This window comes from Dasypus novemcinctus, chromosome 17, assembly GCF_030445035.2.
Source record: "Dasypus novemcinctus isolate mDasNov1 chromosome 17, mDasNov1.1.hap2, whole genome shotgun sequence".
In the NCBI taxonomy this organism is placed as follows: Eukaryota; Metazoa; Chordata; class Mammalia; order Cingulata; family Dasypodidae; genus Dasypus; species Dasypus novemcinctus.
In genome coordinates this window covers 64,320,187-64,336,242 of record NC_080689.1, presented here as the reverse complement: position 1 = coordinate 64,336,242, position 16,056 = coordinate 64,320,187, and the positions used below count along the sequence as shown (strand labels likewise).

At 41.6% G+C, this 16,056-nt stretch overlaps 1 protein-coding gene across 2 annotated transcripts in view; it reads left to right on the top strand.

Annotated features, from left to right (window-relative positions):
• The window catches only part of PAIP2B (poly(A) binding protein interacting protein 2B), a 47,825-nt gene that overhangs the window by 18,189 nt on the left and 13,580 nt on the right, over window positions 1–16,056 (top strand). For both annotated transcript variants that reach the window (XM_004473275.4, XM_071208901.1), the window contains exon 2: window positions 13,878–14,026. In XM_004473275.4, the coding sequence (XP_004473332.1) occupies window positions 13,889–14,026 (138 nt within the window). In that variant the 5' untranslated portion in view covers window positions 13,878–13,888. The remainder of the gene's footprint in view (window positions 1–13,877; window positions 14,027–16,056) is intronic.

Genomic DNA, 16,056 nt, shown 5'->3' with positions numbered 1-16,056 from the left:
GAAGCAATCTCACACCTTTACTGCCTCCTTCATCAAGGCCCTTGGAAACTGGCCTGCACCCAATTACTGGGTCCTTAACCCTGGCTTGAGCAGTTAAACAGGTGAAATCCTGAGTATCTAGAACAAATTGAACCAGGAATCATAGAACAGTGATAGCACACAGCCACTTAACAGTAGATCTCTAGGCAAGAGAGAGAAACTGAACATCAAAGTAAGTAAGCTCAGCATCATAATGAAATGCCTAGACATCAGCAAAAAATTACGAACATACTAAGAAAAAAGAAGCTAGGACTCAGGTGAAGGAACAAATCAAAGCTCCAGATGAGACACAGGACTTGAAACAGCTAATCAATGAGATTCATACAAATCTCCTAAATCAAATCATGGAGTTGAAGGACAAAATGGCTAAAGAAATAAAAAACATTAAGAATACACTGGACATTAAGAAAAAAGAAAAAAAATTTAAAAGACACTGGGAAAACAGAAAAATTTGAATTAACAACTTACGGGAATGAAAGACACAATAAGTAAAATTAAAAATACAACAGGTATACAACAACAGATTTGAAATCATGGAAGAAAGAATTATTGATGTAGAGGACAGAACAGTTGAAAAGAGAGAATAACAGGGAAAAGAAGGGGGAAAATTGAGCAGGGCCTCAGGGAGTTGAATGATCACACAAAGTGCACCAGCATACATGTTATGGTAGTTTCAGAAGAAGAAGAGAAGGAAAAGGGGGCAGAAAGAGGATTTAATGAAATAATAGCCAAAAATTCCCAACTTTTATGAAAGACATAATACACATGTCCAAGAAACATAGCATATCTCAACTAGAATAAATCCAAATAGACCTACCCCAAGACATATAAAATTCAGAATGCCAAATACCAAAGATAAAGAGAACATTCTGAAAGTAGCAAGGGAGAAGTGAAACATCACATTCAAGGTATGTCCATTAAGACTTAGGGTAGATTTTTCTTCAGGAAACATGGAGGTAGGAAGGCAGTGGTTTGATATAATTAAGGTACTGAAAGATAAAAACTACCAGCCAAGAATTTTTTATCTGGCAAAACTGTCCTTCGAAAATGATGGTGAGTTTAAAATATTCACAGGCAAACAGAGTTTGTAAACTAGAATCCATCTCTGCAGGAAACACTAAAGGGAGTTCTGCAGCCAGAAAAGAAAAGACAAGGGAGAGAAGATTGGAGGAAAGTATAGTTGTGAAGACTATCAGGGTAACCAAAAGGGTAAAAAGACAGACATAAATGAGATATGAAATATGAAAACCAAAGGATAAAATGGTTGAAGTAATGTCTTTACAGTGATAACATTTAATGTTAAGAATTAAACTCCCTAATCAAAAGATATAGGCTGACAGAATGGATAAGAAAGCATGAGCCAACCATATGCTTTCTACAGGAGACTCACCTTAGACCCGAGGAATCAAATAGGGAAGCAGATGTGGCTCAAGTAATTGGGCTCCTGTCTACCATATGGGAGGTCCAAGGTTCAATTCCCAGGGCCTCATGGTGAAAGCAAGCTGGCCTGAGTGGAGAGCTGGCCTACACAGAGTGCTGGTCTGTGCAGGAGTGCTAGCTGGCATGGCAAGCTGGCCAACACAGAGAACTGGCACAGCAAGATGACGCAACAAAAAGAGACACAGAGGAGAGATAATAAGAGATGCAGCAGACCAAGGAGCTGAGGTGGCGCAAGAGTTTGAGCACCTCTCTCCCACTCTGGAAGGTCCCAGGATGCCGCCAAAAGAAAAGCAGATACAGAAGAGTGGACACAGACAGCAGACAACGGAGGGGGTGGGGGAGAAATCAATCAATCAATCTTTTTTTAAAAAAAAAAAGGATGCAAATAGACTGAAAGGAAAGGTTGGAAGATCCTTCACACAAACAATAACCATAAAGTGAGTAGAGGTAGTTATACTTGTGTTGGACAAAACAGACTGTAAATGCAAAAAAAAAAAGTGATAAGAGATGCAGAAGGCCATTATATATTAATAAAAGGCTCAATCCACCAGAAAGGAGTACCTGATGTCAGGGTTCCTTTGGCTTTGCCCAGGCTGCTCGAGGTGGGGGGGGGGGCTAGGCGGACGCACAGCGGGCACGAAGAATGCTGCGGGGATGGCAAGTGGTGGCAGTGTGCAGTCTGCTTTATTCAGGAAGTGCTGGACAATATATATTGTGGGGTGAGGGGACGGGGCAGGCAGGAGACGGCGTGTGGGGCATTGGTCAGTTGAAGCTGGTGGGAGTTAGGCGATGTGAAAGTTGGCTGGCGGGGATTGGCCGGTGGTCGTTGGATGGCATGGCCCCGGCGAGGGGGAAGTGGGGGAGGCAGTAGGTCGGGCTCGGCGGTGAGGCAGGAACGGTCGGGAGGGCGTGGCTCGCCCGTACCTCGGCGAAGAGCGGGCGGCCCGTTCGCCAGACAGGGAGGGCGGGACTCGCCCATGCCCCTGCGGAGAGCAGGAATCCGTTCTACCGGTTTCCCTAGCCCACCGTAGCTCGCCTAGATAGCCTTCCCTCAAGTACCAGTCATAAATATCTGTGCACCTAACCAGGGCACCCCAAAATATGTGACGCAAACTCTGGCAAAACTGAAAGGAGAAATCAACATCTCTACAATAATAGTTGGAGACTTAAACATGCCACTCACATCAGTGATAGAGCAACAGACAGAAGTCCACAAGTAAACAGAGAATTTGAACAATACGATAAATGATCTGTACCTGACAGACATACTCAGAAAATTGGACCTCATATCACCAGGTTATATCACTTCTCAAGTGCTCATGGATCTTTATCCAGGATAGACCACATGCTGGACCACAGCACAGCTCTCAGTAAATTTAAGAAGATTGAAATTATACAAAGTACCTTCTCTGATCATAATGGAATGAAGCTGGAAATAAATAATAGGCAGGAAAGGGGGAAATTTGCAAATACATGGACGCTAAAAAGTACTCCTAAACAATTAATGGATCAAGGAAGAAATTGCAAGAAAAATTAGTTGATATCTCAAGATGAATGAAAATAAGAACTTATCAAGACTTACGGGATACGGTTAAAGCAGTGATGACAGGGAACTTTATAGCCCAAACTGCCTATATTAAAAAAAGAAGAAAGAAGTAAAAATAAAAGACCTAACTGGAAGAACTGGAAAAAGAACAGCAAACCAATTCCAAAGCAAATAGAAAGAAAGAACAAAGATTAGAGCAGAATAAAGGAAATTGAGAACAACAACAAAAACAAAAAATAGACAAAATCAAAACCAAAACCTGGTTCTCTGAGATTAATAAAATCAACAAACTCTTAGTTAGTCTAACAAAAAAAAAGAGAGTGAGAGAGAAGAAGAGAAGATGCAAATATTAATAAAATCAAGAATGAGATGGGGGGGCATTATGACTGACCCCACAGAAATAAAAAGAATCATAAGAAGATAATATGAGAAACTGTATGCCAACAAATTAGACAATCCAGATGAAATGGACAAATTCCTAGAAATGCATGAACAACCCACATTGACTCTACAAGAAATACAGGAACTCAGCAAAACCAATCACAAGTAAAGAGATTTAATTAGTCATCAAAAATCTTCCAACAAAGAAAAGTCCAGGACCAGATGGCTTCACAGGCAAACTCTACCAAACATTTCAAGAAGAAGTAATGCCAATCCTATTTAAACTCTTCCAAAAAATTGAAAAGAAGGAAAAATTACCCAGCACATTTTATGAAGCCAACATCACCCTAATACCAAAGTCAGATAAAGATACAAGAAAAGAAAATTACAGACCAATCTCTCTAATAATCATAGATGGAAAAATTCTCAACAAAATACTTGCAAATCAGATCCAACAGCATATTAAAAGAATTAAACACCATGATCAAGCGGGTTTTATTCCTGGTATACAGGGGTAGTCCAACGTAAGAAAGTCAGTTAACGTAATATATCACAGTAAGAAATAGAAGGAAAAGCCACGTGATCATCGTGATTGATGTAGGAAAGGCATTTGACAAAATCCAGCATCCTTTCTTGATTAAAAAACACTTCAAAAGATAAGTATAGAAGGAAAGTTCCTCAACAAAATAAAGGACATATATGAAAATCTCACAGCCAACATTGAACTCAACAGGAAGAGGTTGAACATTTTCCCTCTAAGATTGGGAAAAAACTAGTATGCCCACTGTCACCACTCTCATTCAACACTGTGCTGTAAGTTCTAGCTAGAGCAGTTAGGCAAGAAAAAGAAATAAAAGGCATCCAAATTGGAAAAGAATAAGTAAAACTTCATATGCAGATGACATGATCCTCTATTTAGAAAATCCTGAAATATCTACAACAAAGCTACTTGAGCTAATAAATGAGTTCAGCAAAGTGGCAGATACAAGATCAACATACAAAAATCAGTAGTGTTTCTCTACACACTAGTAATGGGCAAGCTCAGGAGGAAATAAATTCCACTTACAATAGCAACAAAAAACTCAAATCTAGAAATTAACTAGGAAGGTAGAGGATCTATATTCAGAAAACTACAAAACACTCCTAAAAGAAATCAAAGAAGACCTAAACAAATGGAGGGATATTCCATATTCATAAATTAGAAGACTAAACATCATGAAGATGTCAATTCTACCCAAACTGATTCATAGATTCAATGTAGTACCAATCAAAATTCCAACAGCCTACTTTACAGAAATAGAAAAGTCAACTACCAAATTTATCTGGAAGGTAAAGGGGTCCCAAGTAACCAAAAACATCCTAAAAAAGAATGAAGTCACACTTCCTGACCCTGAAATGTCTTATAAAGCTCCAGTGGTCAAAACAGCATGGTATTGGCATAAAGATAGACATATTGATCAATGGAATCGAATTGAGAGTTCAGAAATAGAGCTTCACATCTTATGGTCAACTGACTTTTTTTTTTAAGATTTATTTATTTATTTATTTCTCTCCCCCTCCACCCCCCACCCCGGTTGTCTGTTCTCTGTATCTATTAGCTGCATCTTGTTTCTTTGTCCACTTCTGTTGTTGTCAGCAGCACGGGAATCTGTGTCTCTTTTTGTTGTGTCATCTTGTTGTGTCTGCTCTCCGTGTGGGTGGTGCCATTCTTAGGCAGGCTGCTATTTCTTTTGCCCCGGGCGGCTCTCCTTACTGGGCGCACTCCTTGCGCGTGGGGCTCCTACGCGGGGGGACACCCCTGCATGGCAGGGCACTCCTTGTGTGCATCAGCACTACACATGGGCCAGCTCCACACGGGTCAAGGAGGCCCAGGGTTTGAACCGCGGACCTCCCATGTGGACGCCCTAACCACTAGGCCAAGTCCGTTTCCCCTGATTTTTTATAAACCTACCAAGTCCACTTTTCTGGGACACAACAGTCTGTTCAACAAATGGTGCTGGGAAAACTGGATATCCATAACCAAAAGAATGCAAGAGAACTCCTAAATCACTTGATATACAAGAATCTACTCAAAATGGATTAAAGATCTAAACATAAAAGCCAGGACCATAAAACTCCTAGGAGATAATGTTGGGAAGCATCTACAAGACCTTGGGGTCACTTAAACCTTATAGTCAAAGCACAAGCAACAACAACAAAAAATAGATAAGTGAGATTTCCTCAAAATTAAACACTTTCGCACCTCAAAGGACTTTGTGAAAAGGGTAAAAAGGTAGCCTACTCAATGGGAGAAAATATTTGGAAATCACACATCCGTCATAAATAGAGATCCTACAACTCAACAATAAAAAATTATAAATGGGCAAGGAAAAGTTCAAACCCAGGGCCTCCTGACCCGTGTGATAACCTGGCCCACGCGCAGTACTGATGTGCACAAGGAGTGCTGTATCATGCAGGGGTGTCCCCCGCATAGGGGAGCCCCATGCGCAAGGAGTGCACCCCATAAGGAGAGCCGCCCAGTGCAAAAAAAGTGCAACCTGCCCAGGAATGGCGCTGCATACATGGAGAGCTGACACAGCAAGATGCTGCAACAAAAAGAGACACAGATTCCGGGTGCCACTGACAAGAATGCAAGCAAATACAGAAGAACACACAGTGAATGGACACAGAGAGCAGACATCTGAGGGCGGGGGTGGGAGGGGAAGGGGAGAGAAATAAATAAAAAATAAATTTTGAAGAAAAAGGGCAAGGAAGTGAATGTGGCTCAAGCGGTCAAGCACCTGCTTCCCACATGGGAGGTCCCAGGTTCAGTCCCTAGTGCCTCCTAAAAACAAAAACAAACAAAAAATAAATAGAAAAAAAAACAAACTCAGGGGAGTCAATGTGGCTCAGTGGTTCAGTGCCAGCTTCCCACCTGTAAGGTCCTGGGTTCAATCCCCAGCTCCAGTACCTTAAAAAAAAAAAAAAGGACAAAAGATCTGAATCAAAATTTTTCTAAAGAATAAATATGAATGGTGAAAAAACACATGAAAAATTGTTCAGCATCTCTGGCTGTTAGGGAAATGCAAATCAAAGCTACAATGAGATATCATTTCATACCTGCTAGAATGGCTACTATTAAAAATAACAGAAAACTGCAAGTGTTAGAGAGTATGTGGAGAGAGAGGAATGCTTATTTACTGCTGGTGGAAATGTGGACTGGTACAGCCACTGTGGAAGTCTGCTTGGCAGTTCCTAAGGAAGTTAGATATAGATTTACCATGTGACCCAGCATACTGCCTCTAGAGATATACCCAGAAGAACTGAGAGCAGTGACACGAGCAGACATGTGCACATGAATGGTCATAGCGGCGTTATTCACGATTTCCAAAAGATGGAAACAACATGTGATGAATGGATAAACAGATTGTGGTGTATACACATGATGGAATATTATGCAGCTGTTAGAAGAAATGAAGTTGTGAAGCATATGACATGACAACATGGATGAACCTAGAGGACATTATGTTGAGTCAAGCAAGCCAGGCACAAAAGGACAAATATTGTATGATTTCACTATTATGAAATAAATATAATGAAGAAACTCATGGAGTTAATAGCTGGAATATAAGTCACCAGAGGATAGAATGTGGTTAGAGAATGGAAAGGTGAGGTTTAATCTGTGCAGAGTTGGTAAAATTTGTTTGTGAATATTTGGAAATGAATAGAAATGGTAGGGGGAAGCAGTTGTGGCTCAACTGATAGAGTGTCCGTCTACCATATGGAGGGTCCAGGGTTCAATACCCAAGGCCTCCTGACCTGTGTGGTGAGCTGGCCCATGCACAGTGCTGCCGTGTGCAAGGAGCGCCATGCCAGGCAGGGGTGTCCCCCATGTAGCAGTGCCCCACACACAAGAAGTGTGCCCCACAAGGAGAGCCGCCCAGCGTGAAAAAAGTACAGCCTGCCCAGGAGTGGCGCCACACACATGGAGAGCTGACGCAGCAAGATGACGCAACAAAAAAAGTGACACAGTTTCCCGGTGCCACATGATGAGAATGCAAGTGCACACAGAAGAACACACAGCGAATGGACCTAGAGAGCAGACAACAACAGGGGGGAGGGGGCAATAAGAAAATAAATCTTAAAAAAAAATGGTAGCATTTGTAATTAGTAGAACTAACATGAGTATTAGTAGTAATTAATAGTAATTAGTAGAACTAACATGAGTATAATAATGGGTTTTTTTCCCTTTTTTGGAGTAATGAAAATAATATTGATTGAAGTCATGAGTGCACACCTGTAATTGTACACTTTAGATAAATTGTATGGTTTATGAACAAAAAATAATAGGGTGGGTTGGGGGAAGATAAACCAAATGTAAGATATGAACTACAGTTAGTACTCCTTTGACAAAGCTCTTTCATAATTTGGTACAAATGTTTCATAACAATGCAAGGTATTGGTGATGGGATGAGGTAGGGGAGCCCTGTATGTTGTTATGCATGTTCGTTTTGTAAGTTCACAACTTTCACTATATACTCTTTGTTTATGTATGTTCATGTTTGAATGATTTTAATACATTTTGTAAATGAATAAAAAATGGTATTAACCATACTTAATGAAGTTTAGGAATCTGCAGGAAACAATACTGAAAACTAGTTTTTATATCATCTGCCCACTAGACTTCTTCCAGGTAATTCAGTTGAAAAGTCCAAGTAATCTTCACAGTTGAGCTGTTATCATAGGCACAGTCCCAGTGTAGTTTCTGAAAAATCTCACTTAAATTCAAAAAACAGCCAGCTGTTATTTTGAGGATTTTGAGTCTGAAAGTTGTCGGTGTTCAAAATGTTGAACTGATGAAGCATGTGTTCTGGAAATTTCCAGACACATGTAAAGTCCAGAGCTCTTTATGGCTGGAACTGAAGTCCCTATTACAAGCCAAATATTTTAGACATATACCATTGACCATGTGTGGTAAAGTGCCTGAATCAAATTTTTGGCAGGCCTTAGCACCCCTATTTTGACTATGAACAGAGCTATGTGTTTCCCCATCTTCAGTCAAAATGATGACTATTATTTTCCATTTTCAGCATGTTTGCCATATATGTAAGATGGAAGGTGGAGATAGGGAAAAGCAAGTTTCAAATTGTTCTTAGATTTCATAATGCAGTATTGACCTTTCTCTGCTGTTGAGGTCTAGTTCTTGAACATCTGCTTCTCAAGCAATGAACTCCTTCAAACTCACATTTGTCTTCTTGATAGAAAAGAAAAAAAATGTGGTTTGTGTGTTTATCGTGTACCTATATTAGTTACCCACTGCAGTATAACAATTTACCCCCAAACTTAGCATCTTAAAATAACAAATATATACTATCTTAGTTTTTGTGGAATCCAGGAGTAGCTTAGTCTGGTACCTCTGCCTCAGGGCCTCTCATCAACTTGCAGTCAAGCTGTCACCTGGGGCTGTTGTCTCATCTGAAGGCTCAATTAACTTGCATTATTGTTAGCAGGATTCAGTTCCCTGTCACATGGGTCTTTCCATTGTGTAGCTGACAACATGGCAGCCTTTCTGATTCTTGTCCCTTCCTAGATAACTAAGCTTTCCCCTCACCTCTGGAAGTTTTAGGGGTATTTTCTTTATCCCCTTTACACTAGAGATCCACATGACATGCCTTGGTGTGGTTGAGGGTAAAGTGAAATAACGAATATGAAAGGGCAAACAGGATGGCTAGAGAAACGCAGGGTTCCAGAGGGCAAGCAAGGTGGAGGGTAAGCTGGAGAAGAGCTCAGAACAGAGATTCTTACCTGAAACTCTGGAAGTAGAAAGAGCAGTTAAGGCTGTCTATCCTGTCTTACTGGGGTGTCTTCCCCAAGTGATTTACCTGGGCATTACCAGACCCAGAAAAACCTCCCCATTTCTACCCAGCTATGAAAACCAAGGGGCACAGTAAGCACCAGTTTACTCACACCCTGGACTCACAAACCAGTGTTGTTCTTGAACTAACCCAGCAACTCAGGAAGGTTGTTTCACCCCTGAATCTGATACCTTCTTTGGTCTTGCTATAGCACTATCTGGGTGGTTTTTAAAAGTGAATTTGTATAGCTTTTGTGCTTGAAGTCAGGTCATGTACGTGAAAGTAGTTATAAACTGGTAAACACTATATTAAGTTGTTGCATTGTTACTGTTTGGAGAAACCAGTCTTTGCAATTGTGTGGAAAACATAGGTGGAAAGGTATAAAATACATATCAACACTGTATAACCTTCTGTGAGAGAAGCACTTTCCTATTATTTGTGACAATCCCTTATCTCAGTGTTTTCAGCTTTTCTAAAGTGTTTGCATTAAGTACAGTAACACCCCCATGTTGAGTTTATGGTAATTTTCCATTCCCTTTTTCATAAATGAGCACATCCTGCAGTTTATTCTCTGTGCTCCGCCTTGCTTCTGAATTAGAAGGGTCTTTCTGTTCTTTCTTCCTCTGCCTTCCCTTTTTCCTTAAAATTGTGTACTCGGGATTTATTTTTCTGGAGAAAGTAGGTAGTTTTGAAAACTGAGTCCTGGTTTTCTGTGGATGATTTCCATACTGATGGGGAAAAATCACTATGTTGGTTGTAAACAGCTGCCAAGTAAGTCTTTGGAAATGTGATACAGGATAACCTGCTACCCATCTAGGATAAAGACCTTTAAGAGTGTCCATGCTTGCGCTTAGCAATATCCCACTTACTCATACAGTTGCTCTGGCATTCAGAGCAGTCTTGTTTCTGTCCTTATGCTGCAAATGGAAGTGGTGAGAAGACAGAAGTGGTTTCCTCCCTTCTCCAGCTTAATGGAATTATTATTATGGGGAAGCATTTGGAATAAACACTGATTCCTTTGGTTTTTATCTAAAATATGATAAATAACTATATTTCATACTAGGTGTGCTGTTTAGACATACAGTTAATTAAATGGATTCTCTTTTCAGTGAAATTCTTTTTGAACTGTAAGTGAGTTTTCCATCTGTTTTTTTCTTCTTCATGGTTCTACTTTGCCTCTTTAGTAGATTAGATCTTCTAATGTCCATAACAGGTGAGAAAACTGCAAAAACTTTTTTTTTTTTGCAAACACTTTTAAGGGATTAAGAAAAAAATGTTTTAGTAAGATTAGAAGCAGAGAAGGAATTTTTCTTAAATATTACCAGGATGGAAATGAGTGGGGAAATAATTTATTAAAAAAAAAACATAAAGAAACCCCAAGAGAATGGAATAGAGGGGAAGCAGACTTGGCCCAATGGATAGGGCATCCACCTACCAAATGGGAGATCCGTGGTTCAAACCCCGAGCCTCCTTGACCCACATGGAGCTGGCCCATGCACAGTGCTGATGCACGCAAGGAGTGCCGTGCCATGCATGGGTGTCCCCCGCATAGGGGAGTCCCACGCACAAGGAGAGTTAACCCGGTAAGGAGAGCCGCCCACCGCAAAAGAAAGTGCAGCCTGCCCAAGAATGGTGCACACATGGAGAGCTGACACAACAAGATGATGCAACAAAAAGAAACATATTCCCGGTGCCGCTGATAAGGATAGAAGCAGTCACAGAAGAACACACAGCGAATGGACACAGAGAGCAGACAACTGGGGGGTGGGGGGGAGGGGAAGGGGAGAGAAATAAATTTTTTAAAAATCTTTGAAAAAAAAAGAGAATGGAATGGGGGGGCAGGGAGTGGGGATAGAGACCAGTGATGGCCTAAACTCAGTTGATCCGTAGTCATTTTTGTGTACCTAGTATTATGCAGTATAATATAAACCTTGACCTTGTTTTTCAGGAGTTGAGAATCTAGTTGGAAGGAGAATACCAATGTATGTGAAGCATAACAATTAACTGCTATTAACGCTATACTGACTAGGTACAGTAGCTTAGAGAAGAGGTCAGTAAAAATTGGAACAGTTTTTGAAGAATGGTTAAAATTTAAATAAAAGAGAAAAAAGTTGCAAGTTTTCTGTTATGAGATTGGCAATAGTTTAAAAAATAATCTCATGAATGTGGAGAAACAGGCACTTAAAACTGCTGGTGGGAATTTAAATTTTTAGGGCAGCATAGTGGTAAATCAAGAGCCTTAAAAAAATGAACTTACACTCTGATGTAGCAGTTCTATTTCTAGGAGTTATCCTAAGGAAGTCATTAGAGAAGATGAACACAAAGAGTTCATCTAATTTGGTAATACAGAAACATTGGAAACATGCCAAAAGAAAGTATGGCTATATTAACATAGAAGTGAAAAAAAGCAGATGATGGAGCCTCAGGCTTCACATGATCCTATTACTAGAAGAATGGATAGTGGAGGAATGTGTGGTGTATATGTAGCTGCATACACATAGGCAAGTCAGGAAGATCATATGCACCGTATTAGGTTTTGTTTTTGTTTTTTTTTAATCATTAAGTTGTACACTTTTTTTTTCCCCCTCTTCTCCCCCTCATCTTTTTGCTGTGTGACTCACTTGCGCAGGCACTCGGCTTGCTGTGCTGGCACTGGGCTCACTGCACAGGTGCTTGGCTCACCATGCAGGCACTGGGTTGCCACACAGGCACTGGCTCACCATGTGGGCACTCACACGGGTACTCAACTCATCACGTGGGCACTCGACTTGCTATGCATTCACTCGTGCAGGCACTCGGCTCACCACACAGGCAGTCACGTGGGCACTTGGCTCACCGTGTGGGTACTCGGCTCGCCACACAAGCACCCACATGGGCACCTGGCTCACCACGTGGGCACTTGGCTAACCATGCAGGTGCTGGCTCACCACATAGGCAGTCATGCAGGCACTCGGCTCACCAGGTGGGCACTAGGCTTACCACGTAGGCACTGGCATAAGCACTCGGCTCACCACACAGGCACTGGCTCACCACACAGGCAGTCACGTGGGCACTCGGCTCACCGTGTGGGCACTCGGCTCGCCGCACAAGCACCCACATGGGCACCTGGCTCACCACGTGGGCACTTGGCTAACCATGCAGGCACTGGCTCACTACATAGGCAGTCACGCGGGCACTCGGCTCACCAGGTGGGCACTAGGCTTACCACGTAGGCACTGGCACAGGCACTCGGCTCACCACACAGGCAGTCACGTGGGCACTTAGCTCACCATGCGGGCACTCACGTGGGCACTCAGCTTGCCACACAGGCACCCACATGGGCACTCGGCTCACCACACAGACACTTAGCTCACCATGAGGGCACTGGCTCACCACACGGGCACACTCTCTCTTCTATTTCACCAGTCGGCCCCAGGGATCAAACCCAGGTCCTCTCATATGGTAGGCAGAGGCCTTATCACTTGAGCCATATCTGCTCCCCTGTACTGTTTTGTTAAATTGTTCTTAATACTGGGTGGTTGGACAACTGGTGACTCTCATTTTTCCCATTTTGCTTATCAATACAATTAACATGCATTATTTTTAAAAATATGTTTTAAAGAAAAGTAGAGTTTAAGAATCAGAATAAGGGAAGTGGACTTGGCCCAGTGGATAGGGCGTCCACCTACCACATGGGAGGACCGCGGTTCAAAGCCCCGGCCTCCTTGACCAGTGTGCAGCTGATGCACGTGCAGTGCTGATGTGCGCAAGGAGTGCCCTGCCACGCACCGGTGTCCCCCGCATAGGGGAGAGCCCCACATGCAAGGAGTGTGCCCGTAAGGAGAGCCACCCAGCGCGAAAGAAAGTGCAGCCTTCCCAGGAATAGCGCCGCACACACGGAGAGCTGATGCAGCAAGATGATGCAACAAAAAGAAACACAGATTCCTGTGCCGCTGACAACAACAGAAGCGGACAAAAAGAACATGTAACAAATGGACACAGAGAACAGACAACCGGGGCAGAGGGGGAAGGGGAGAGAAATAAATAAAATAAATCTTAAAAAAAAAAAGTATCAATAAGGAGTACTTGACTACAGTGTTCTTTAAGAATGCATTTTCAGGGAGTGTCTGTGGCTCGAGTGGTTGAGCTCCCACCTCCCATATGGGAGGTCCTGGGTTTGGTTCCCAGTGCCTCCTGAAAAAACAAAAACAAATGAAAGGCTGACTCAGGGAGGAACAATGGGACTCAGTGGTTGAGCACTGGCTTCCCACATATGAGGTCCTGGGTTTAATTCCTGGTCCCTAAAAAAAAAATGCATTTCCTCTCTACCTATTTTAACAATTGAAAGTGGTAATGATCTTGACTAGGTTCTAGGACCTACAGGAATTTGGCATGGAGTGATTTCCTCCTGCCTAGAAAGACTAGCAGCCCAGACCTTTTTAATGTCTCTTTTTTTTTTTCAGAATTGTACATCTATATAGTTGATAACCTCAGGATATGGCTGGTTTTTATAACGGTTACAGACCAGCAGTTTCTTTTCACCTATGGTTAAAATCTTTGACTCAGAACTTAAGAAGCTTCTGTAAAATCTGGATGATGTAGGTTTATATTCCTTTGATCCTTGTATTAATTCCATCCTTCTTTTTACTTCTGGTTAGGTTCTGTCATAATGAATGGATCCAGTGTGGCCAGTACGTCACCCAGTGTAAAATCCAAAGAGGACCAAGGGGTAAATGGGCATGATGAGAAGGAGAACCCATTTGCAGAGTACATGTGGATGGAGAATGAAGAGGATTTCAACAGACAGGTAAAAAAGAAGTAGAAGCTAATATTTGTGTAACTCAACACCTTTACTATTTTACTGTCAGTCTATTAAGAAAAAGAGAGTGGATTGACTTTAGAATAACAAAAATATGTGGAGGCCTGATGAGGATCACGGGGAAGCATCTTCAGTTGCTATGAGATGACAGTGACAGTACTTTGGAGGAAGATATTGATATTTTTCTACCACACTGATTAAGAGGACACAGGGACACAGGCAAATCAATTAGCTGAAAATCCTCACATGAGCCCATATATAACCAAAAAAGTTGGTTATGTACACCCACCCACCCCCTCCCATCCCCCACCATGAAATGCCCTCCAAGTGTGATCCATTGACAGAGTACCTGCTGCAGAGAGGCTCTGTTCTAAGCCTCATACTGGGTAGATTTGTAGATTTTTCTAGCCAACTGTAATCCATTCTGAGATTCCCAGAGTTTAAATCAAACCAGGGTCATCCTCAGTCACATAGCAGTGATTTTAAAACCCTTATATCAGACCAAGTTGGCTGAAGTTCCTTAGCCTGCCCTGATTCCAGCTTTAATCCTGGGAACCACAGTGGTTCCACAACTGTCTGTAATGTTCAGTATGAATTAGTTTCTCAAACTGTGGAACAATAAAATACAGAACTGTAGAGAGGTGGTTTTTCTAAACTTCAGGATTTGTTGCTTTCATTTGCTTACAGGGGACGTGAAACTGTATTTCATTTTGAAGATAAGTGTAGACATAATAGAAATTTAAGAACCCTAAGTGAAGATAAGCATGTTTTCCATGGGATTGTAGAATAGTTGTGTTTGGATTTTTATTGGTCTACCTGTTCCCCTCTGCCTTTATCCAGCCTCCCAGGGGAAAATAAGTGGTTTGTACTAGCTTCAATAATACTCAGTGACATACTCCTAACCCCACTGATCAGGATTGTACTGGAACTGTTAGGAATCTAGTGTCTGAGTTATGGATATATATAGGAGGTTAGCAAACTGAGGCAGAGTGTATGGAAACGTACTGCAAAAGTAAGGGCTTACAAAAACACATAAAAAAGAGATTGAAGAAAGACAGTTGAGGGGCTTTAAAATTTACAACAACTTGTTGGAGGAAAATTAGGAAAGGAAATACAGCTTTATCCTTGGCAGCTCCAAGGATTGCAATAAATACCAGACCCTAAGAAAAGACAAACAGGTAAACAGGTGTTTGCTCAGATTCCTCCAACCCTAATATTTCGCAGATAACACTAGCTGGCAACATTATTTTGAAATTGTCATGAGTCAGGGGATTGGCTATTTCAGAGAAGCCTTCTTTTTCCCTCATTTGGCTGAGCAGGAGGGTTTAGGAATCTCAGATCTGGCTTATGTTCTCCCTGTACACCTCTACAATACTCTAGAACTGTACAGTTCTCCCTGCCCTTACCACCCCACCCCATCCCCACGCTCACTTCTGGCATAGCTTTCACGTTTACTTGGAACTGGTTTTGCATACTATACACCTTGGGTTGAATTTTAAGGAGGAAGTAATTGGATTCTAGCTACTAACTACAATAAAATATCTTCTGACTTGCCAGTAAAATATATAAGAAAACACAGAATGAGATGAAAACAACTTAAAACAACAAAAACTAGGAGTGACAGTCATTGGTCTGTTGAAAGGATTTTCACTGATTGTAAGACCTATAGGAATGGATCAAAGTGTAGTTTTGAGCAGACAGAGTTAAGTCCCAATAAAGATAGTGTCAGCCATTCAAGATCTCAGAACATATAACTCAGGGAAGGAGGGAAGTAAGGTCTAACATTACTAGCTATAAATGTGAATAGTTTATATTGCTCCATATCCACACACACACACCCCACAGAATTTTTAAGAGAGATTAAAAGACTGAATTGGGTTAAGGAAAAAAAACAGGGACAAGGTCTAATTATGTACAGTTTATAAAATATACCCAGTAACTATCCAAGCTGAGGAAAAACATGAAAAATGCAGGGAGTGGATATGGCTCAAGCAGTTGAGTGCCTTCTTCCCACATGG